The sequence below is a fragment of the Mizuhopecten yessoensis genome, unplaced genomic scaffold (genome assembly GCF_002113885.1).
Source record: "Mizuhopecten yessoensis strain PY_sf001 unplaced genomic scaffold, ASM211388v2 scaffold10483, whole genome shotgun sequence".
NCBI lineage: Eukaryota > Metazoa > Mollusca > Bivalvia > Pectinida > Pectinidae > Mizuhopecten > Mizuhopecten yessoensis.
Window position 1 is genome coordinate 129,851 of NW_018408569.1, and position 26,940 is coordinate 156,790.

General features: G+C 37.4%; 1 protein-coding gene across 5 annotated transcripts in view; it reads right to left on the reverse strand.

Annotated features, from left to right (window-relative positions):
• Window positions 1-1,557: 1,557 nt before the first annotated feature.
• The window catches only part of LOC110460823 (solute carrier family 23 member 1-like), a 100,570-nt gene continuing 75,187 nt past the window's right edge, over window positions 1,558-26,940 (reverse strand). For all 5 annotated transcript variants that reach the window (XM_021513991.1, XM_021513989.1, XM_021513992.1 and 2 more), the window contains exons 2-12: window positions 23,051-23,264; window positions 20,770-20,927; window positions 17,276-17,373; window positions 16,683-16,780; window positions 11,021-11,202; window positions 10,668-10,788; window positions 10,348-10,504; window positions 8,701-8,954; window positions 8,254-8,527; window positions 6,414-6,509; window positions 1,558-4,546 (exon numbers count right to left, since the gene is read on the reverse strand). In XM_021513991.1, coding sequence (XP_021369666.1) covers window positions 4,275-4,546; window positions 6,414-6,509; window positions 8,254-8,527; window positions 8,701-8,954; window positions 10,348-10,504; window positions 10,668-10,788; window positions 11,021-11,202; window positions 16,683-16,780; window positions 17,276-17,373; window positions 20,770-20,927; window positions 23,051-23,264 — 1,924 coding nt within the window. In that variant the 3' untranslated portion in view covers window positions 1,558-4,274. The remainder of the gene's footprint in view (window positions 4,547-6,413; window positions 6,510-8,253; window positions 8,528-8,700; window positions 8,955-10,347; window positions 10,505-10,667; window positions 10,789-11,020; window positions 11,203-16,682; window positions 16,781-17,275; window positions 17,374-20,769; window positions 20,928-23,050; window positions 23,265-26,940) is intronic.

Genomic DNA, 26,940 nt, shown 5'->3' on the forward strand with positions numbered 1-26,940 from the left:
AGAACAGTGTGTATATTTAAAACAGTGTGTATATTTAAAACAGTGTGTATATTTAGAACAGTGTGTATATTAAGAACAGTGTGTTCATTTAGAACAGTGTGTATATTAAGAACAGTGTGTATATTTAGAATAGTGCGTATATTTAGAACAGTGTGTATATTTAGAACAGTGTGTATATTAAGAACAGTGTGTATATTAAGAATAGTGTGTATGTTTAGAACAGTGTGTATCTTAAGAACAGTGTGTATATTAAGAACAGTGTGTTTATTTAGAACAGTGTGTATATTTAGAACAGTGTGTATATTAAGAACAGTGTGTTTATTTAGAACAGTGTGTATATTTAGAACAGTGTGTACATTAAGAATAGTGTGTGTATTTAGAACAGTGTATATATTTACAACAGTGTGTATATTGAGAACAGTGTGTATATTAAGAATAGTGTGTATGTTTAGAACAGTGTGTATCTTAAGAACAGTGTGTATATTAAGAACAGTGCGTATATTCAGAACAGTGTGAATATTTAGGACAGCGTGTATATTTAGAACAGTGTGTATATTAAGAATAGTGAGTATGTTTAGAACAGTGTGTATCTTAAGAACAGTGTGTATATTAAGAACAGTGTGTATATTCAGAACAGTGTGAATATTTAGGACAGCGTGTATATTTAGAACAGTGTGTATATTAAGAACAGGGTATATATTTAAAACAGTTTGTATATTTAGAATAGTGTATATATTTAGAACAGAGTGTATATTAAGAATAGTGTTTATATTTAGCACAGTGTGTATATTAAGAACAGTGTGTATATTCAGAACAGTGTGAATATTTAGGACAGTGTATATATTTAGAACAGAGTGAATATTTAGGACAGTGTGTATATTGAGAACAGTGTGTATATTAAGAATAGTGAGTATGTTTAGAACAGTGTGTATCTTAAGAACAGTGTGTATATTAAGAACAGTGTGTTTATTTAGAACAGTGTGTATCTTAAGAACAGTGTGTATATTAAGAACAGTGCGTATATTCAGAACAGTGTGAATATTTAGGACAGTGGGTATATTTAGAACAGTGTGTATATTAAGAATAGTGTTTATATTTAGAATAGTGTGTGTATTTAAATCAGTGTGTATATTAAGAATAGTGTGTATGTTTAGAACAGTGTGTATCTTAAGAACAGTGTGTATATTAAGAACAGTGCGTATATTCAGAACAGTGTGAATATTTAGGACAGTGGGTATATTTAGAACAGTGTGTATATTAAGAACAGGGTATATATTTAAAACAGTTTGTATATTTAGAATAGTGTATATAGTTAAAACAGAGTGTATATTAAGAATAGTGTTTATATTTAGCACAGTGTGTATATTAAGAACAGTGTGTTTGTTTAGAACAGTGTATATTAAGAACAGTGTGTATAATTAGAACAGTTTGAATATTTAGGACAGTGTGTATATTTAGATCAGAGTGAATATTTAGGACAGTGTGTATATTAGAACAGAGTGAATATTTAGGACAGTGTGTATATTGAGAACAGTGTGTATATTAAGAATAGTGTTTATATTTAGAACAGTGTGTATATTAAGAACAGAGTATATATTTAAAACAGTTTGTATATTTAGAATAGTGTATATATTTAAAACAGAGTGTATATTAAGAATAGTGTTTATATTTAGAACAGTGTGTATATTAAGAACAGTGTGTATATTCAGAACAGTGTGAATATTTAGGACAGTGTGTATATTTAGAACAGTGTGTATATTAAGAACAGAGTATATATTTAGAATAGTGTGTATATTTAGAACAGTGTGTACTTGTTTGTTTTTCGTGACTAATTAGTAAATTGTATACTGGTCTGTGTACTGCAGTACTATGCGAATGATGTATTAACTGTTACCAGTTAATAAAAGTTTCTCTAAAGAAAAATATTAACAGACATATAAAAATGTTAAAAACTAAACAAAAAGCATTTTCAATATATCAGCAAAATATACATAATATCATAGCACGACACGAGAAATCAAATACACAATGCGAGTAGACAAAATGGGAACATATTCCAGATCTAATTACTGAAAAAAAGCTCCAGTATATGGATTATAAAACCCATTTTAAAGGGATCACAGATCTCAGTATTTTATAGGGATCAAATGACCAACAACGTTTACATGGATTACAGAAACCAGTTTTTTATAAGGATCACAGGATCAAGTATTGGATGTTGATTTCCGAACCATGTATTTTATCAGCATCGCAGGACCTAGTATTTTATATGGATTGCAGAACCCAGTATTAAATAAGGATTACCGAACCCTGTAATAAATATGGTTACCGAACCCAGTATTTAATAAGGATTGCAGAACCCAGTAATTAATAAGGATTACATAACCCAGTATTTAATAAGGATTGCAGAACCCAGTAATTAATAAGGATTACCGAACCCTGTAATAAATATGGTTACCGAACCCAGTATTTAATAAGGATTGCAGAACCCAGTATTTAATAAGGATTACCGAACCCTGTAATACATATGGTTACCGAACCGAGTATTTAATAAGGATTGAAGAACCCAGTAATTAATAAGGATTACATAACCCAGTATTTAATAAGGATTGCAGAACCCAGTATTTAATAAGGATTACATAACCGAGTATTTAATATGGATTACAGAACCCAGTAATCAACATGGATTACAGAACCCAGTATTTAATAAGAATTACAGAACCCAGTAATTAATAAGGATTATCGAACCCTGTAATAAATATGGTTTACCGAACCCAGTAATTAATATGGATTTCATAACCCAGTACTTTATTAGGATTACAGAACCCAGTATTTAATAATGATAACATAACCCAATATTTGATATGGATTGCAGACACAATAATATGTTTAACAAAACCCAGCATTTTTACATCTGCAAAACTATCATCATGTACAGGGGTTGCTAAACCTGCAACCTTTTTGAGGACCCAATAACCCACTTCTTCTAAAGGAATGCATATCAACCTTTAATAAACGGCTTCCTTTAACATTTACCCTCTAGAGGAATGTGACAAGGAATTGCTTTCTGAAGTGCTATAAATAATAATGCTACGAAAGTAAATAGAACAGTAATTGGTATTTGAGTGTTGATACTAATTCTATACAAAAACGCACTTGGTTAGTGATCTAACATACATGTAATTATTTTGGAAGCAGACCGATCCGGGTAATACATGTAGATGTTGTCCTGTCTAGAACCGAATATCTTGAATCGTTTATTTCGGAAAACATAGGTATCTACCGAATAGTTAAGCAAACCAAAACTATCAACATAATGTGATGTTATAAACACAACTAATCACAATGTAACAAGGCCAACTTAACAAGCTGTAATTAAATGCATTTATGTAATGTTGTCAACACAATTACGTTTACGTATTCTATAATATTTTGAGATATTTCGATTATGATTGCATGATTTTGATTTTTGTAAGAGCATTTTGTGTTTTCTCTAGGGAACCATCTACAATAAGGTAAAATGTTATAGTAAGAAGTACCATATAGAGATGATATTGACGAGCGTTCTGACAACTCGCTTTGTTTACATGAATCACATTAGCAAACCTATATATTGGAAACATTTCACACAAAGAAAGTGCTACAAGTTTCAGTTACATTCAAATTTACTGTTGATTTATGAATGTCAAGTTAATGACTATGTTGTATTAGCATGATTACTTCCAAATTCCTCCCTTGCAAAACAAACTCGTTAGAGGTTGTATCCCCAACAACACACTTATTCCTTGGTGTATGTTGAAATTACAGCCAACTGAACACACTCAATTCTTAATACTTGTCAAAAGTAAAATCATTCGAACACAATCAGTCAAAGGATATGATAACAATAACAACTTATCAACCGATTCTAATAAAATGGCCCCAGAGTCGAGCAAACATTATAAACATATGTTCTAAAATAAGAAACGTTTGAACGGAATGAATCGTTTCAGCAGGTTTCGGATCCAGATATAAATTAAAATAAGCTAATTGACGTCTGTTTAGTTAAACAGTTAACCGAATGTTAAGTTAAGATCATCTTGACAAATATAAAATCTAATCTCATACATTATTCAAATACCGATTTCGGATTTAATTTGTTTTGGTAAATATTACATTTAATAAATATCCAATTTTGATTAATGATTTAAATAAATAAAAACAACTTTTGGCGTTCGATGATATGGTATACAATCTAAATGAGTTTACGGGATCCCTAAAGTAGAAGTGTACCCTCATAACGAGGCCGTCTCCAACTTAATGTCTTTACAGGAGCACTTTGTCGGAGACGAACAGGCACAATCACTGACAATGTTGTATTCGTCAGGATCCGGTAAAAATGGTATGTATTTGAGAATATAATGTTTTCTCCACGCCTTTGGAAGCAATGGTTCGTAAATGTCTATAGATTCCTCATATATTTCCTCCTTGCCTTGGTGTGGATCCTCTTTAGCTTTATGCTTTACCACGTTCTGCCACGCGGTGATCCCCCTTTCTTCTTTCGTGGCTGCAAAAGTAAAAGATAATTGAATTTGGTGTTTTCCCCTCGAAATGTTTGGCGAGATAAAAATGAGTCTTGATAGCATCGTGAGATACAATGATTGAAAATGGTTAGACAGCTGCAACAAAACTTAAAAATCTAATAAATGCCTGTCAGACAAGAATGCCCCCGTCGCCATGTTAAATGAATTTTGGTGTTTTTCATCCGAGGTATTCGAGTACCTGAAATCTATATAAACTTTGATGAAAAAATGAAGTAGCTAAATGTCTACATACAGCAACAGTAACCTTTATAACGGGGGTATGCAAAAAAGGTGATTTCGATGGTACATGGTAATAGGAAGGGTGATAACGAGGAAACATTGTAATGACAAGGTGATATTGTAACATGAAAGGTGGTTACGAGGGTATACTGTATTAGGAAAGGTGATTACGAGGTTACATCGTAATAGGAAAGGTGGTTATGAGGGTACATTGTAATATAAAAGGTGGTTATGAGAGTACATTGAAATAAGAAAGGTGATTACGAGGGTACATTGTAATAGGAAAGGTGATTACGAGGGCACATTGTATTAGGAAAGGTGATTACGAGGGAACATTGTAATAGGAAAGGTGATTACGAGTGTACATTGTAATAGGAAAGGTGATTACGAGGGTACACTGTAATAGGAAAGGTGATTATGAGGGTACATTGTAATGGGAAAGGTGATTATGAGTGTACATTGTAATAGGAAATGTGATAACGAGGGTACATTGTAATAGGAAAGGTGAAAACGAGGGTACATTGTAATAGGAAAGGTGATAACGAGGGTACACTGTAATAGGAAAGGTGATTTCGAGGGTACACTGTAATAGGAAAGGTGATTACGAGGGTACACTGTAATAGGAAAGGTGATAACGAGGGTACACTGTAATAGGAAAGGTGATTACGAGGGCACACTGTAATAGGAAAGGTGATTACGAGGGTACGCTGTAATAGGGAAGGTGATTACGAGGATACACTGTAATAGGAAAGGTGATTATGAGGGTACATTTTAATAGGAAAGGTGATTATGAGGGTACATTTTAATAGGAAAAGTGATGACGATGGTACATTGTAATAGGAAAGGTGATTACGAGTAATAATGTAATAGGAAAAGTGATTACGAGGATAATAGAAGATGACCCAAACAATATGTACAACAGAATTGTAGAAATATTTCAATGAAACCTTGACAAAAGAACATCCCAACAACAATAGAAGGTAGAAAGAACTCTCCCTCTGAACAAGGACTTATCACATACTACAATGTACGAACAATAGATACCAGGCGTTGCAACGCTACACGTTAAAAGGCCCGCCGCCCATTGTCAATAAAAAAGAAGGGACATCACTATTGAATCTTGTCCAAAAGGATTGATCCTATCTTCGTGAGTCGCCGATTTCAAATAATATATATAGTTCACAGCCTGTGCAGTAACCCCCCCTTAAAACAATATGATTATGTTTTGTGCATATAATGTTAAAGAAATCTTAAATGCCGTACTCGTGTTAGGAATCCATGTAAGGCTGGTAATACCTAGGTCGATAACATATAACCACGCATGGGGCTTTCATTGGAGACCTACCAGGGACACAGAAATACTTTTATGTTCCTTAAAAAGATGGCAATAATCGATTATAATATCTCACGGATGTCTAATTTTTCACGATTAATGATTTTAATGAATAAATGAATAAATTTTAAATAAATTAATGAAAGAATTGAAAAAAAAGTATATCTTTCCAATCTTAAGCTGGATTTGAAATATCTGTTCATGGTGATATCGTTTGTAACTTAATTATAGAGAAGAGATTCAAATAAGCATGCACACACGTCACTAGTAATTATTACCTGGAATAGTGTTGTCAAGGAAACACGCCAACACGGCTCCCGCGAAGTTAGCGTTACCAAGGATCACTCTCAGCACACGGTCTGTGTCGGGGTTACCTACGGATCAGAAAATCCACCGTTATATCTCAATAAAACACACAATCTATCGTAATATCTATATCAAACACACCATTCACCGTAATATCTGTATTTAACACACAATCTACCGCAATATCTTTATTAAACACACAACCTACTGTAATATCTATATTTAACACACAATCAACCGAAATATCTCTATTAAACACACAATCTACCGTAATATATCTATTAAACACACAATCAACCGAAATATCTCTATTAAACACACAATCAACCGAAATATCTCTATTAAACACACAATCAACCGAAATATCTCTATTAAACACACAATCAACCGAAATATCTCTATTAAACACACAATCAACCGAAATATCTCTATTAAACACACAATCAACCGAAATATCTCTATTAAACACACAATCACGTCGTAATTTTCAATATCTTCATTCACAGCTATTTGACAAATACTATATTTCCAGACCGAGGTAAGTAACATTGTATGTTTCTAACAAAACATTAGCATTACATTAGCATTACATTGTATAAAGATTTAATTAACATATTTCCATTACATTAATATTAAAATATGATAATAAAACATACAAGAATACATAAAAGGCAAGAAAATGCAATACTTTTTTTAATTTTTTTTTACTGTATATATGTTTGATCCTAACCACTAATTAGTAAATCGTGAACGAAAAATCCATCCGATCCCAAAAACAATCAATGACCTAATTATAATGTTTGAACTGAAATGAACATTTCTCGATTGATCTGTTCACAAGTACAAACGACAACTGGCCTAGACGTCCCTGTACCTTATCATTGTTTACGTCACATCCGCCTGTTTCTGGTCGATAGGCCAAGTGAAATAGAGTAAGAATCGTAAAAGTCTGTTTGATAAATCGTTCTCTAAATAAACAAGAGACCGTTGGGTCTTATCGCTCATATGTACTTCAATTGCCTTATGCTTTGTAAAGAAATTGAAATCAATCGTTGCTTCTGTTCTAGAGAAGAATTAAAATAATGTCGCAGGTATTTAGAGGCAAGGTCGTCCGTCTTTGATGGGTGTCTCGGCAGAAACGTAGGTGAATAGTTTGGAAACATCTTCCGCATCTTCTTGGAAAGAAATCGAAAAAAACCTAGCCGATCAGAGGCCAGGACTGCCATGTTTGATTGTTTTTTTCGTCACCGAACTTAAAAGCACTTGATTGGGGATTCATACGTTACATGTATACCAAGTCTGAAGTCAATCCCTGTAGTCATGCTTGAGATTAAGTCAACAATGCCGACGTGGGATTTTCAGATTTATTGGGAAAGCAACAACACTAGCTCAGGACATCATCGGGCAGATTTGTACTAGGATTAGAATTAACTGTTTAAGTAGTTCTAGAGAAGAAGAAAACTTGTTTAGCAAAACAGTGACTAAGGCGGCCATCTTAGATGTTCAGTTCAAAACAAAAAGGTACAACACTATGTTGTAACCGTGAAGGGACATCTGTACTGTGCTTTGAGCCAATTGTTTCAGTAATGGTCTTGAGGGGAAGTCGAAAATGTCCAAATTGTGAACGGATGACGGACGATGCAGGATGACGGAGGAAGGCCGGAAACAAAAGCTCTCATGATCAAACTTTGAGCTAAAAGTGATAAGAATACATTATATATGTAATGTTATTGCAAAGATGTTGGTTTTCATTACTTATCTAGTAGCCAACATGACTAAACTGAGCGCAAAGGAATATCTTGTATTACATACCTGTATCTATTCCGTTGGGGTTTTGTTCCACCCAATAAGGTACCATGAGACCAAACAATATGGAGGTTCCGATGATAGCAATGTTCCGAGTGGACGTAAGACTAACGTACTGGAGATTGGACAAAACCACACCAATAAACATTCCGAACATGACAACTAGAGCGCCCCCTAGAACGGGGTAAGGAATGGTGATGAAGACAGCTGAAAACTTCCCTATCAAACCGAAGACGATGTAGATTATACCGGTGAGAAGGAACACCTGCCTGCTTCCAACCTGAAATAAGACATGTACAAAATTGAATTCCACTAATTAACGTAAAAGTATAAAATGGGATACTTCGAGTTATTGTTTGCCTATTGTCATATACTTTGATTTTGGTAGCGTTGACACCAGCTGATACCCACTAAACCCGTTTTGGAGTCCTGCTTGAACATCAAGTAAGGTACCTTTGTGATGCCGATGGCGCCCACGTTGCCGCCGTACGTTGAAGTGGCGTGACCACATCCGACCACTCCAGATATTAACGTACACAGACCCTCCACCGCGATGCCCCTGTTGATGGCGTGTGATGGAGGTGGTGGAGCGTTGCACGTCTTTGCGCAAGCGTAATAATCCCCAATGGAGTCCAAGATAGAAATCACAGTAGCCAGCATAAAACCGGCAAACACACTGACGTTGAAGCCGGGGAGGCCAAACTGTCCTGTAACAGTCGAGATATAAAATATAACTGTCTAGTAACGGAACAGATACAGCAATAATTATTTCAGCGAAAGAGTGACCCTATCTCTTTTTAATTTTGGCACCTTTTTGGAAATACCACTGTAACAGTAAATTAAACGAGGATATACATTTGTTCTTGAACATCATATTTGTTTTACTAAGTACTAAGTCTACGACAGAAGTTCGAACGTACAACAAAGTCAATGATCGAAGGCAAGTCTTATAAAACGCACCCTGCAGGTCGGGGATCGAGAACTGCATGTATCGTAGGAGAGGTGACTAATGTTGGAACCCCTTGCAGAATTAAGGAGTTGCTTTTGTGTCCTCTTCTTGGGGACACAGAAGCGACCAAAATAAATCTTTATATTTCTTTCTATTTCTAACTACCTATTATTTCCTAGCTCCTTGCTTGGCAATACCTCACTTTTGGCTTTAACTCGTTCACCGCTGAAGACACATTTGAACTCCTCCAATTCAAAGGTTGGAATAGTTCATTATGAAGCTTCAGGGGTGAATGAGTTAATGTTGATCGTTCGCCCAGGAGGTACAGAAGGCAATGGGTCTTTTCCCCAGGCCAGGTTATACAAAATTCCTTAAAAATTGTAGTGGATATTCCCTGCTTATACGTTCAAGTTTAAGGGTATTGTCAACTTGTTCACCTGTTGTCAGTATTATTTGACCGAGCGGAATGCTGTGCTGGGTGCCTTCGGCATGGTATTTCAGTAAGATAGTACTATAAAGTCGGCATCAGATCCGCGCTATCGCAAGGAGGCAATCACAACAACATACCCTGTCTCCAACACACATACACACATACACGCATATATAACACACATGATGCCACGTCCTTAGCTGTTAATAGAACGTTAAACAAAAGAAAACAAAAAGCTGAGAAAATGGCTCGTGTCGAAAGTCGAGCTATTAGCGTGGTCCAAGGATTGAAGGTAGACCTACTAACATGGCCAGGAATGGTAGGTAAACCTACTTAGATGCTCAATGAATAACGGTAGAACTAATGACATGGTCAATGATGGAAGGTAGACCGACTATGGTCAAGGATTGAAGGTAGACCAACTATGGTCAAGGATTGAAGGTCGGTCTAACATGGTCAAGGATTGAAGGTAGGTCTTACATGGTCAAGGATTGAAGGTAGGTCTTACATGGTCAAGGATTGAAGGTAGGTCTAATATGGTCAAGGATTAAAATCTACTACCTACATGTAGATGATGAGAGAATAAAGTTTGAATCTCCAAATTAGGAGAGAAATGGTTAACTATATCACACAAGTTGATGAAACACTACCTGTTTACTTACTTTAGTATCCGACTGAAATAAAATATAATTTAAGGTAATTATCTGTTATTGACACCTACCTGGATGTGGGAAGTAGAACCAGCTAGCGTTAGTGACGATATCATGGTTAATATCGGTACGGGCCTTATACTGAAGGTCATTAGGGTCATCACTGAACAGTCCACAGGCCGTGAACACTCCACTGACCGCCCAGCCCACCATCATACCGATCAGAAGCTGTAACATTGACCGGACACAAATGGAGGATACAAATGGTTGGTAGTGAGGGTAGAAAGCGAATATCAATGACCAATTTCGACTCAACGACGAAAAATAGGCGACGACTGACAAACATACATGCCATAACATAAGCTCATTGGGATGTTTAACTCAAACCTACAGCAAATACTTGGTGAAGAGGATATCTGATCACGTGACAGCTTCGTTTCCGAGTCCAGACCGGAATTGGCAGTTTAAATCGTCCAAGATAGAGGGACAAAAGCAGGGATATAGCTGTCGTCCTGGAATGAAAGTAAGACAATCAAAGAACGACGGACTGGTATAATCATATCTAAATCTAATCACAATTACCATCAATGGGTCGTTTAACATAAAATTACTCAAAGTACAGCCGGATGTATACAACTCACTCTGAACAACCGATGCGAACAACCCCCATGTTGCCTCACTCTGAACAACCGAACAATTCCCGTGTTGCCTTGTACATTGATACATAGTTCACGATGTACTTACATAAGCCCTATACCCCAGTGAACCTCTATAAACTTGACGGCCGTCCTGGTCATGTACAACCCTATAAGGAGTATAGTTGGTACAATAGTCACAGGGCCCACAAAGCGAAGTAGAAAGCCGACCAGTCCAGTGGCCCCTATCAGGAAGTGGATAAAACCCGCCACCATCAGACTTCCCATCAGCTGAAACACAGAACCCAAAAATCAGCAAGTAAAAATCACAGTGCAATGGGTGATTAATTTTAAATGCAAAAGTTAATTCCCAAACTGTACATATTGTAATTTTGACTTCCAACTATAACAATTTGTCAGTATAACATTGTGTCGCAGACAGGTAGCAAATCTACCTTTTACCGATTGTTTGAAGTTCCTTTAGTTAAGTATATTAGGGGAATAATGTAAGCCAGTGTGAGAGGAATAGGGCAGATGTCAGGTAGGATATTAATGGGGAACACATGTAAGCCAGTGTGATAGGAATAAGGCAGAGGTCAGGAAGGATATTTACGGGGAACACATGTAAGCCAGTGTGATAGGAATAAGGCAGAGGTCAGGAAGGATATTTACGGGGAACACATGTAAGCCAGTGTGAGAGGAATAGGGCAGATATCAGGTAGGATATTAATGGGGAACACATGTAAGCCAGTGTGATAGGAATAGGGCAGATATCAGGTAGGATATTTACGGGGAACACATGTAAGCCAGTGTGATAGGAATAAGGCAGAGCTCAGGTAGGATATTTATGGGGAACATATGAAAGATAGTGTGATAGGGATAAGGAACAGGTCAGAATGATATTTACGGGGAACATATGAAAGCCAGTGTGGGAGGAATAGGGCAGATATCAGGTAGGATATTAATGGGGAACACATGTAAGCCAGTGTGATAGGAATAGGGCAGATATCAGGTAGGATATTTACGGGGAACACATGTAAGCCAGTGTGATAGGAATAAGGCAGAGCTCAGGTAGGATATTTATGGGGAACATATGAAAGATAGTGTGATAGGGATAAGGAACAGGTCAGAATGATATTTACGGGGAACATATGAAAGCCAGTGTGGGAGGAATAGGGCAGATATCAGGTAGGATATTAATGGGGAACACATGTAAGCCAGTGTGATAGGAATAGGGCAGATATCAGGTAGGATATTTACGGGGAACACATGTAAGCCAGTGTGATAGGAATAAGGCAGAGCTCAGGTAGGATATTTATGGGGAACATATGAAAGATAGTGTGATAGGAATAAGGAACAGGTCAGAATGATATTTACGGGGAACACATGTAAGCCAGTGTGAGAGGAATAAAGCAGAGGTCAGGAAGGATATTTTCGGGGAACATATAAAGGCCAGTGTGAGAGGAATAAGGCAGAGGTCAGGAACAATATTAATGGGGAACACATGTAAGCCAGTGTGAGAGGAATAAGGAACAGGTCAGGAACGATATTTACGGGGAACACATGAAAGCTAGTATGTGTATATATACACAGAAGTAATTACTTACATGTATACACACAGAAGTTATTACCTACATGTATACACACAGAAGTTATTACCTACATGTATATACACACAGAGGTAAATACACACAGAAGTTATTACCTACATGTATACACACACAGAAGTTATTATCTACATGTATACACACAGAAGTTATTCCCTACATGTATATACACAGAAGTAATTACCTACATGTTATCTGTCACAAAGCACTATGTATCTTACATAACCTGGACATTATCTGTCACAAAGCACCAGTATCTTACATAACATGGACATTATCTGTCACAAAGCACTATGTATCTTACATAACCTGGACATTATCTGTCACAAAGCACCAGTATCTTACATAACATGGACATTATCTGTCACAAAGCACTATGTATCTTACATAACCTGGACATTATCTGTCACAAAGCANCATATGTATATACACAGAAGTAATTACCTACATGTATACACACAGAAGGAATTACCTACATGTATACACACAGAAGTAATAACCTACATGTATACACACAGAAGTTATTACCTACATGAATACACACAGAAGTTATTACCTACATGTATATACACAGAAGTTATTACGTACATGTATACACACAGAAGTAATTACCTAGATGTAGATACACAGAAGTAATTACCCATATGTATATACACAGAAGTAATTACCTTCATGTATACACACAGAAGTTATTACCTACATGAATACACACAGAAGTTATTACCTACATGTATATACATAGAAGTAATTACCTACATGTATACACACAGAAGGAATTACCTACATGTATACACACAGAAGGAATTACCTACATGTATACACACAGAAGGTATTACTTACATGTATACACACAGAAGTTATTACCTACATGAATACACACAGAAGTTATTACCTACATGTATACTCACAGAAGTAATTACCTACATGTATACACACAGAAGTAATAACCTACATGTATACACACAGAAGTTATTACCTACATGTATATACACAGAAGTTATTACCTACATGTATATACATAGAAGTAATTACCTACATGTATACACACACAAGTTATTACCTACATGTATATACACAGAAGTTATTACCTACATGTATATACATAGAAGTAATTACCTACATGTATACACACAGAAGGAATTACCTACATGTATACACACAGAAGGAATTACCTACATGTATACACACAGAAGTTATTACCTACATGTATACACACACAAGTTATTACCTACATGTATATACACAGAAGATATTACCTACATGTATACACACAGATGTTATTACCTACATGTATACACACAGATGTTATTACCTACATGTATACACACAGATGTTATTACCTACATGTATACACACAGAAGGTATTACCTACATGTATACACACAGAAGGTATTACTTACATGTATACACACAGAAGTTATTACCTACATGTATATACACAGAAGTTATTACGTACATGTATACACACACAAGTTATTACCTACATGTATATACACAGAAGATATTACCTACATGTATACACACAGATGTTATTACCTACATGTATACACACAGAAGTAATAACCTACATGTATACACACAGAAGTTATTACCTACATGAATACACACAGAAGTTATTACCTACATGAATACACACAGAAGTTATTACCTACATGTATACACACAGATGTTATTACCTACATGTATACACACAGATGTTATTACCTACATGTATACACACAGAAGTTATTACCTACATGAATACACACAGAAGTTATTACCTACATGAATACACACAGAAGTTATTACCTACATGAATACACACAGAAGTTATTACCTACATGAATACACACAGAAGTTATTACCTACATGAATACACACAGAAGTTATTACCTACATGTATACACACACAAGTTATTACCTACATGAATACACACAGAAGTTATTACCTACATGTATATACATAGAAGTAATTACCTACATGTATACACACACAAGTTATTACCTACATGAATACACACAGAAGTTATTACCTACATGTATACACACAGAAGTAATTACCTACATGTATACACACAGAAGTAATAACCTACATGTATACACACAGAAGTTATTACCTACATGTATACTCACAGAAGTAATTACCTACATGTATACACACACAAGTTATTACCTACATGTATATACACAGAAGTAATTACCTATATGTATATACAATTGCCTACACGTATATACACACAGAGGTAAATACATACAGAAGTAATTACCTACATGTATACACACAGAGGGAAATACCTACATGTTTACACACAGAGGTAAATACCTACATGTATTAACACACAGGGGTAAATACCTACATGTTTACAGACAGAGGTAAATACCTACATGTATATACACACAGAGGAAAATACATACAGAAGTAATTACCTACATGTATAACACAGAAGTAATTACCTACATGTATATACACACAAGTTATTACCTACATGTTTATACACAGAAGTAATTACCTATATGTATATACACAGAAGTAATTACCTACATGAATATACAACTACCTACACGTATATACACACAGAGGTTAATGCATACAGAAGTAATTACCTACATGTATATACACAGACGTTATTACCTACATGTATACACACAGAAGGTATTACCTACATGTATACACACAGAAGGTATTACCTACATGTATACACACAGAAGGTATTACCTACATGTATACACACAGAAGTAATTACCTATATGTATATACACAGAAGTTATTACCTACATGTATACACACAGAAGGTATTACCTACATGTATACACACAGAAGGTATTACCTACATGTATACACACAGAAGGTATTACCTACATGTATACACACAGAAGTAATTACGTACATGTATACACACAGAAGTAATTACCTACATGTATCCACACAGAAGTAATTACCTACATGTATACACACAGAAGTTATTACCTACATGTATATACACAGAAGTTATTACCTACATGTATACACACACAAGTTATTACCTACATGTATATACACAGAAGTAATTACCTATATGTATATACACAGAAGTTATTACCTACATGTATACACACACAAGTTATTACCTACATGTATATACACAGAAGTAATTACCTATATGTATATACACAGAAGTTATTACCTACATGTATATACACAGAAGTAATTACCTACATGAATATACAACTACCTACACGTATATACACACAGAGGTAAATACATACAGAAGTAATTACCTACAGGTATATACACAGAAGTAATTACCTACATGTATACACACACAAGTTATTACCTACATGTATACACACAGAAGTAATTACCTATATGTATATACACAGAAGTTATTACCTACATGTATACACACAGAAGTAATTACGTACATGTATACACACAGAAGTAATTACCTACATGTATCCACACAGAAGTAATTACCTACATGTATACACACAGAAGTAATTACCTACATGTATATACACACAGAGGTAAATACATACAGAAGTAATTACCTACATGTATACACACAGAGGTAAATACCTACATGTTTACACACAGAGGTAAATACCTACATGTATTAACACACAGGGGTAAATACCTACATGTTTACAGACAGAGGTAAATACCTACATGTATATACACACAGAGGTAAATACCTTCATGTATACACAGAGGTTAATACCTACATGTACATGTATACACACGGAAGTGCGTGCCAGCTGGTTATAACTGCTCTTACAACTCAAGTAACTAATTAAGTGCTACCTTTTACTATATTTTACAGTAAACATCTATATATTCAGCCATGTATGGAAAACATGTAAACAAACCTTTTTATACCATAAAAAAAAGATAGTAAAAGTCAACACATGTTTCATTCCTGGTTAGAAACACGACAGATGATTGGAGTCGTGTTCGATCTACTGCCATTTGAAGTGACTAGTCTGTCACCACATGTCATATAGTACACATTAAAACCATCTAATTTAATAACAGCAGCGTGTGCCATGGAATAAAGAGTTGTTCTGTACCACATATATTAAAGTATACACCTTTACACGGTGTGATGTTTGCTGAAGAATACAAGTCATGGTACCGGTGTCAATGCCTGCTGGCCTTCAGTGGGTCGGTACATGTACATTATTTACAGGAAGCTAAAATAGACCTACACTTTGCGTGTTAGTCAGGATGACCTGGTCCGCGTCCATTGTCGTGTTGACCAAGACAGTCGCGTTCTGGCCTGTCATCTCATTAAAAACGGTCTGTTCTATAAGGAGAAAGAAAAAACACATCAGTTCATTACGTCATACTCTGAAAACAGACGATTGTGAAACGAATTGATTTCTTTTTCTTTAAGACAAAAATATATATTGGATACAAACATGGTAGAAGAGGCAGGTCGTTGCGAAACATCATCCCATACCATTTGTATGAATATCAACAGTTACTATTCAAACAGGCAGTCGTGACATATTCACGCCAACAGTCGATATAAACACGGCAGTCGTGACATATTCACGCCAAAAGTCGATATAAACAGGCAGTCGTGACATATTCACGCCAACAGTCGATATAAACACGGCAGTCGTGACATATTCACGCCACAAGTCTGGGAAATATTAACACTGAAAATCGCATGCCAAACTGAACACAAAAAGTTGTATGAAACATTTATACTTGGATATTGCATGACATCAATTATTGTATTTACAGATGACACTGTAGGACTAACAACTCGCTACTGTATGAGCGGGTAACCCACCTGATACTTGGACGATATGACATCTGTCCGGATCCAACGTTTGAAGGGCCAACAACGGTACAACATACTCAAAAGCGGCACCTTGAAACAACGGCAACCTAAAACAAAATAACACCCGTATATAGTCATACAGTACAGCGTAAATTTATATGTAAATTAGAAAGGTCGTTATCCACGTAAAGTGTATAAGTTAGTGGAAACTGGTTTGGTGATTTCTAAAGTAAGACCTTAAGCTTCGAGTGAATTATATATATGTATATTGGAGTGATGTTACACTACTGCCCCTATTCGGGGTTTTTTCTAGCTATTATGAAGATAAAGGCGTGCTTTTTTAACCATCGATCTGTAAATGGATGATATTTAAAACGCGACACTGACCTTGAATGTTTTACAGAAGATTCCTCGGTCAGATGCCGTCTTACGCATTATGTAACACGTACCGTTAATACATATTTATATATCATAAATACAAATACATTTGTTTAATTAGTCCGTGTCCAGACACATACTTCCAATAAAACACTGATTTAGAACAGGAAATATGATAACGTGTATTCCGTCTTTGCGTATTGCAGAGTTATCTTCTCTTGGGGGCAGGGATTGATTGTTACGTCACTTGTTTGTGAGAGTAACGTCATCAATTTTTGAGAAAACGACGTAATTTTCTTGCACAAACCAATGACGTAACAATCAATACCTGCTCCCAAGAGAAGATAACTCTGCAATACGCAAAGAAGGAATAGATTAGCCTAGAACAGAAATAGTAACATTCTGTATCTATTTCCGAATACTGTGTCACAACCATAACTTCCCAACATTTGTACGTAAACTGTGTTTGGGGACAATGTAAGAGCATAGTCCTCAACTAAAATACATTTACGATTCTGAATCACGAACCTTTACGAGCTGTACCGTATATTAAAAGTGTTGACAAGGGAAGGAAAAGTTAACGGACTGACTAACGGACTATGTAGTGATTCCGGCCTCTCACTACCACCAAGTAAAGTGTCTGCTGACTAGTACGGGGTGCCACCAGGTAAAGTGCCTGCTGACTAGTACGGGGTAAACCCCAAGTAAAATGTCTGCTGAGTAGTGCGGGGTTGCCACAGATTAAAGTGTCTGCTGACTAGTGCGTGGTTGCCACAAAGTAAAGTGTCTGCTGACTAGTGCGGGGTTGCCACCAAGTAAAGTGCCTGCTGACTAGTACGGGGTTGCCACCAAGTAAAATGTCTGGTGACAAGTGCGGGGTTGCCACCAAGTAAAGTGCCTGCTGACTAGTACGGGGTTGCCACCAAGTAAAGTTTCTGCTGACTAGTACGGGGTCGCCACCAAGTAAAGGGCCTGCTGACTAGTACGGGGTTGCCACCAAGTAAAGTGTCTGCTGACTAGTACGGGGGCGCCACCAAGTAAAGTGCCTGCTGACTAGTACGGGGTCGCCACCAAGTAAAATGCCTGCTGACTGGTGCGGGGTCGCCACCGAGTAAAGTGCCTGCTGACTATTACGGGGTCGCTACCAAGTAAAGTGCCTGCTGACTAGTGCGGGGTCGCTACCAAGTAAAGTGTCTGCTGACTAGTACGGGGTCACCACCAAGTAAAGTGTCTGCTGACTAGTAAGGGGTCGCCACCAAGTAAAGTGTCTGGTGACAAGTACGGGGTCGCCNAAGTGTCTGCTGACTAGTGCAGAGTTGCCACCAAGTAAAGTGTCTGCTGACTAGTGCGGGGTCGCTACCAAGTAAAGTGTCTGCTGACTAGTGCGGGGGCGCCTCAAGTAAAGTGCCTGCTGACTAGTGCGGGGTCGCTACCAAGTAAAATGTCTGGTGACAAGTGCGGGGTTGCCACAAAGTAAAGTGTCTGCTGACTAGTGCGTGGTCGCCACCAACTAAAATGTTTGCTGACTAACTAGTACGGGTCGCCACCAAGTAAAATGTCTGCGGACTAGAACGGAGTCGTTTATTAATTAGGTCCTCGACCTAACAACAGTCTAAATCGTTGTTGTGTTGACACTAGCGCCTGAATAATTGTTAACGCTGGGACGGCTGACAAAATAAACGACTTTTTATCATCATTCTATGTTTAGCTTTCCTGTTATATAGGGTGCAATGAACAGTAAGAGCGTTAATCTCCGTTCAGACGTTCTGTATAAAGTGACTATATTTATCAACACTTAGAAGCCATCACCTCGTACAGTTGCCGTGTAAAATAGTTTATCCAATCAATTATCCACGAAACATGTTCTGTAATGAAAGGCGCCATTACATGAAAAAGATATCTTTTACAAGCCATCTGGTGCAGCTGCACTTTACCGAAAGAAGACGTATACGGCCAGTCAAAACAACCATCCAAAGTCAACACCTTGAAACAAATATGCGTATATTGCTTCCGCAATTTGCGCGACAACCAATGAGCGTTTCCCACCATTTCCGGTTGTAGAATATTGCATTATCAAGGATCGACTTTAGCTTCGTGGTCAGCGAGTGTAAAAATCAGAAATCCATTAAATTTCCGATGTCACCACAGGCTGTAAAATTGAATTCTCATTCCTGCAGTGATCTAGTAAACAAACTGACATTAGTGGAACAAACGGTGTGATCCAGACTGTTATCGAACTCAAGCGGTCAGGCCCACGCGGCTATATTCCTGGGTAAACAAGAGCGGTGTCCAACAGACGATTTCAAGTTGTCAACGCCGTTATGAGACAGCTCAGTGTGCACGTGGTCTAAGCCGATATCCGATTGCGTGTATTCGGTTCGGCCGGTATCAGACAAACGTGCAAACCGTAATAAGACAGTTTGTATGCTGACAAAAACGGTAACAGACAGGCATGCACATGGTCAAAGCTGTTATAAGATTGCGTTCACATGGACCTGGCCGGTATCAGACAGGCTTGCACGTGGACCTGGCCGGTATCAGACAGGCTTGCACGTGGTCCAGGCTGGTATCATACAGGCATACACTTAGTTCACACCGGTTTCAGACAGGCAAGCAAGTGGTCCATGGCTTATCAGACTGCATGCACGTGGTCCAAGCCGTTATCAGACTGCGTGCATGTGGTCCGGACGGTATCAGACAGGTGTGAACGTCATCGAGGTCGGTATTAGACAGGCCTACACGTGGTATCAGACAGGCGTGCAGGTCTGTATTAGACAGGCGTACACGTATCAAACAGGCGTGCACGATGTCAAGGACAGTATTAGACAGGCGTACACGTGGTCCAGGTCGGTATCAAACAGGTGTGCACGTCGTCAAGGTCAGTATCATACCGGTATGAACATTTATGTTTATGTTTCTGACGACAGGTGTGATCAAGACCGGAACAATACAATAAACTCAGTTTACCTTTTGGGTCAACTGTGACATCAAATTGTTCGAATATTTTTACAAACACATCCATTTTAATGACCTACCTTACAAACACATTCATTTTAATGACCTACCTTACAAACACATCCATTTTAATGACCTACCTTACAAACACATCCATTTTAATGACCTACCTGACGCCGAATAAAACCATAAGTATAGTCGTAATGCCATCCATGAACAGCGTCGAGCTGAGAAGCTGGGTTTTGAACCACGCGCTATTATCACCACATACTGCCTGTGCCACCATCAGGGACAACGCCAACTGGTTCGCCAGGGAAAGTAGGGCTTGCTGCAAGGTCAACAATACATAGTTATCTCCCCTCATTATCGCTCCATTTGACAGCCACAAGCTAGTCAAAGCCAAAGAAAGTACAACAACGTTATATATGGTGACTGATTTGATGCTGAATTGTGTCGGTTCGGCACCTCGTTGTTTTGCGTTAAACAAAAGGTGACGGAACGATACTAATTGTTGCGTCGCCTTCATGTTGCAGTGTGAATAGGAGAGCTAAATATCTCCCTTCACCCCGTGAAACACGAAGGCGACGGGACAGTTAATATAGTTCCTTGTCCTCGTGTAACGCGAAACAAGGAAGAGACGAAATGGCACTACTCAGCAACCATATACAATCAGTCACCATACATGTTGCAGCAAACCAGATTACTCAGAGAAAACCCACGTGGTCGGACAGGTGACCCGTTACCTTTCACGTCTGATCGGAGAATCGAAGAGGAATGCGTTATCCAATGACCGCCCGGTCACTAAATAATACATTTACAATATCTTGTCTAAAAATAGAAAATTACAAACACATTACTTGATTATGAAGATCTTGCTGTCCCGTAATAGTTTTTTTTTTTTTTTTTTTTTTTCAGGTTCAAATATTTTATTTCCTCGGCAAGTGTTTACGGAGGAAGCCAGGGTTGAGGAGCCCTGGGATCTTCCCCCTTTACAATGTATTGTTGTCTCATAGGAGGGTTTTAGTTTCACATCCATCTTTCTGTCTCTTTCTTTCATCATATTTCATAAATTTAGTAAATTTAGTTGAGATAATAAAACATTTGAACCTAACATAAAGGACGAACACTTACTTACACACTACATGTACATATAATAAAGTGTATACAAACATACACACACATATATATATACATTCATCTACACAAAAATTATAACATAAATAAACAAATTTGCACACAAACATACATTTAAAAACATGAGACAACACTAACATAAATAAGTATAAATTATGTGCAAAAATTGTCTATTCTCCGGTTGTGTAATAAAGAAGATTAAGGAAGGAAATGGTCCTGTAATAGTTGATAAGTTTGACCGACATTCAACTTAAACCAATTAACCAGTGTCTTAACAGTGTCTATCAAACAGACCTTTGTAAGGCACAAGGCGACACTACTCATGCCGTCGTTACTCCCAGACGATGTAAGTGTTAGCCTCAATTTATAAATCAAGTTTCTTGGCATGCTACTTAATTTATCACTATATGATATGTTAAAAACACTCGCATTAAATCGATATAAACAGTTTCAGAGAGGCATTGGCTGTCGAGTTTGAATCTATGTATAGTATAAAGGCCTAGCTCATTTCATTCATTGAATATTAACGGATTAAACAGGTTTTTAGATTAGTAACCACAAATGATTCCTTCAACACTTCACAGATCAAATGTTTTTTTCTGTTTTTAAAAGGTAAAAGATACATTTGTCTTTACGTTTTTAGAGAAAGACAGTTTATACGCGCCATAATTATGAAAGGTCACCATTGCAGGTACATGTGGCGTCATGCGTGACATTCTTCTTGCGCCTTTGATGACGGCACGGATGACGGCGCGGTGCATTGGACAAGTTTTCCGAAGTTAAGCATTTTGCAAAGCCTCGTGCTGAACTTCAGAAACCCTAACAAAGTGTTGCGCTGCCTACATCACATAAAGGGCTAGATTCTGCTAATCTTCGCTGTCGTGAAATGCAAGATAGTGAAGATACCAATTTATGACGTAACAATATAAGGGGTACTCTTGATTACGACATGCAATCAAAACTCTCGACAAAACGATTGCACTCTTCTGTATTTGATCTGTCAAAAAGTACGAAGTTACAGGGATCTACAGAAAAGTACGTCCCCTGTCTGTCTATCATATCCAGTGCTCAAACAAGCAGTCTGGTCATGAATATACAGTCTTTAGAGCCCCGATTCCGATCTCTCTTATGCATTAGGTATACTGTGAAGTATACAGAAACATTATCATTGACAGAGATCAGATTCTACCAGAGCAACGTAGAAAACGTCGCTACAAGTACCCCTCATCCAAACAATATGTACAATCTCAAACGAAACACATGTTTGATGCGCATAGTCTAACAAGTATCACAACCGGAAGCGGAATTGGTGCTTACCTGAAAAGCGAAGAGAATAGTTAGGTGCATGGGAGGATTGTCACGAATTTTGTAGATGAGTGTCTCCATCGGCGGGTGGTGTTCCTGTGCAGACTCCTCCATGTCCATCCCCTCCGTTGAGAGCACCACATGCGCCGGGGCCGCTCCGTTCTCCTTCCCTCCATCCGCTTCCCCATTCTGGTCCATGCAGGCCGGGTCACTTGGACACTTTTCACTATAGGAGAAAGAGTTTCACATTAACATAATGAAGCAATAGAGCAAACATTGGGAGATTTGACCCCGAATGACTTTCACATGTGACTTAATGACCAGCAAAGGTAGGTGTCTGTCACCTTCTGCCTTAATATTTTCGCTGAAAATGAAGTTAGAAAAAACCTTAGAAATAGAGCGGAAACCACCGCAAATCAAGTTGAAGGATTCGAACTTAAATGCCCTTTGACCGAAAAAATAAAGGTGTCGACAAACAGCCTATAGCTTACCAAGCAACTTTGCGAATGTTGTTGAACATAATGTTAACAATACTACATTGCGGTACCGTTTGATTCCGTACGTGTCCTTAAACAACGTGGGTATCGGATAACCACGTGGGTATCGGATAAGTCTAACTGAATGTAAGAAATTAGCATATGCTTATATATATCTGATAACTAATATCTTTCGACAATCTGGTTTCATTACAAATTAAATAGTTTACATAATTTCACGGTATTACAGTCAATATTAAGAGCATTCTGCGTATGGAATCGACAAGAAAACGTATCGTTTTTTTCACTCTTCGTCTCAGTAAATATCACATGTGAAATCAAATTAAAGAGACACATGTAACTTTCACAAATGAAGAGTCGGTAAAGCTAAGGTTTCTGTCTGATTAGGTTCCCAATGCACTCGTCTGAGGCGGTTTAACAGACAAGTTATATCACCTTTGTATATTTAGGATGTAACTCTTTCTATATCTAAACATAGAAATAGTAAGGCCTTGACAGAATCACTGTATTTCAATTGTTTCCTTTTTAAACCATACATATATCAATGCTTTTAAACACCAAGAACAAATGTCATACTGAATTACTCCTGGTACGAAGTTTTAATTGATTTCAATCAAATTCAGTGAGCAAATAATTCTTTTTATGATTCTAACCATAATCACTTAGCATACAAAACACTATTACAGCATTAAAATATGCATTAGTAAAAACATGTCAAAATATTCATTACCAGTTCCGTCTTGTATATATTCAGTCATTTTGATGTAGCGCAATCTCATCATAAGGCAATTGGCGATAGTAAATATTTCTACGATTAAATTGCTTACTAGGGACGTACTCATTGCAAGAAATTGCGACGGCTACAAACACGCAATACACATGACCAACTCTTTAACGTCGATTGTTTTGTGTACATAACAGCAAATTCACATCACACAACTTAATTATGGTAATAGAGTAACACCTGGTCGTACCGAGTGACATGGTACGTCCTTAACTTGTCAAAGTTGTCGATCGAATGAACCAAAGAGCACACATAAAATAATTATCACACTTGTATAATTCGATACATGTCAGATTGTTAATTACACTTTAGCGGCGTGCTCCTTTACGACCTTTGTCAGAATGGCGTGCCAATCTGACCATCTTCTGACAGGGGTTACATATATGTAACTCCCTCTGGAAATGTTCATACATGTTCCTAGCTGCTTGTCTATTAAAAAGGTCAGGGACGTATAGGGGCAGATGTATACGTCTGTCACTCAGACACAGCATGCACTGCTTGTCCCAAGATATTCCCTGCTTAAATCAAAGTCATTGTTCTGTCTTTTCTTTGTCCGTTAAGAGATTAATTTATAAATTCACCGGTTCTTGTCGATACACCTGGGATGCTTTTAACAAAGACCGGCAGTCCCAGTAGATTCTACAGTGCTCCGGGATCTGTGATTGGCCCATCACAACAATTGTCTTCTATTCAGTCTCCAACAATCTGCATTGTTGCCCTTCAATACATTGTAGAGTAACTCCAAGTAGTACCACAAGTTTGTCTGCAATATCTTTGTCAGGGTAAACAACAGCTGGTACAAGAGTATTACTGTAATTTTTCCAGGTTTCACTAAAGCCATATTTCGCGGTACGATACTTATGACATGTTTGATTATACAATGTAGTAGGTGATTTTGACTGATCTTGTTGGAAGGAAAAGGCACAGAAAAGTTGTGTTGACCTACGTTACAGCTGTAAGTTGGTGATATGCGACATGCACCTCGGGCAGGTTATTGCATGCAGTCTTACTTAGCACGTGTTTTAAGAGTACCAGGATGTGGAATGTGCATCTTACCTCTATGACGAAGTATTGAACAAAGAATTGTTGAAAGTACAACAATTTAGTACTGGTCAACACCACTGACCTTCAAAATAATACACCCTGACATTTGTATAGCGACATGGTATATCTTAAAGCAGTATGTCCAGAAGTTTGATTATAATTCCAGACTAGCAAGGCTGTTGCAGGGAAGACCATTTGCTAATGACAATTGACCAGGCCACTGAACAGAAACACGAACGTGTGAAAAATGATGGTGGTGCCTTGGATCATCAAAGCACTTTGGACTTGCTGTAGGATGGTTTTAGGACCAGAGATTGCCATAATTCATCTTCCTTTACTCAGAGCCACAAACAAGATGTATTCAGACTACACTTTAAAACAAAGAAGCAGCTCTCTTTCAGATATTTTTAGCAGAACGGAAAGCCAGAGAAGTAGGGTAAGTGTGGGGTCCAATGTGGTAATAATGAATAGTATAAATACTGACACAATGAAAGTGGGAACAACGGTACTGAACTAATGTGTAGGTCTTATGTATTGTATTGGTATGCTTATTACAATATTTGGGAATGAAGTGTTTATATCGAGGACACTCGAGGTGTCCCTACCTGCCTCGTCATCTAAATAGTCATCGCAACAAGAACCTGTAGTACAGATGTACTTAGTTTATATACGGGATCACGACGTACAAAACACATATATCATATATATATACAGTAAAATTAGTTGATATACACCGATGTTATTGTGAAAGGTACATCCCCTGTGTAAAGCATAGCCGCTCTCGTGTAACAGTTTTTGGTAACCAGAGGGCAGGAAGAACACGTCAGGTGTGTGTTCTAAACACGTCAGGTGTGTGTACCAAACAAAGTGATGCGTGATTATGTTTTATAGCACTGACAATGTTAAACCTACGTGTAATATTACATGTACATGATGTAATATGCTACAGGTCAGACGTCAGGAGAGAGACGCCTGGACAACATTTACGGGACACGTTTAATGACACGTTAAACACATGTGTACAGTTTATCACTTTACATCACTTACATGTTATTTGGGGAGAAAGGAATTTCATATATTCTCTATTAGCCGAAAAAAATATATCTATAAAATCCTCGAAGTCGTCGTACACATGTGGGATATCAGAGAAAGTGTTTTTCTCCTGCCCACACAACTCCAACAACCCAGGTGGAATATAAAATGGTCTGGGTGGATGTCGCGGTATCTGTGCTGTAGCATTCAAGCGAGGTGGCACTATAAAAGATGCCGTTGGAAGCACGGTCCCACTACAAAACAGAACTCAATACATCTCCAGAACACACGCAGGCATACACACAAAGGGAGATATTAGCCAGGTGGCATGGGACTAGTAGTTAGCGCCTGGTAAGGCAGCTCCTGTGAATCCCTCAAATTGTATTGATTAATGTATATGCTAATTGTATCAATTGTATATTTATGTACTGTAAAGCGCTTTAGAGTGACTTATGTAAGCTATGTTTCGTCTGTATAATGTCTGCCATTTTTATTTACACATTAATATGCTTTGAAATTTAATTTATATCCTCTGATATGACGGA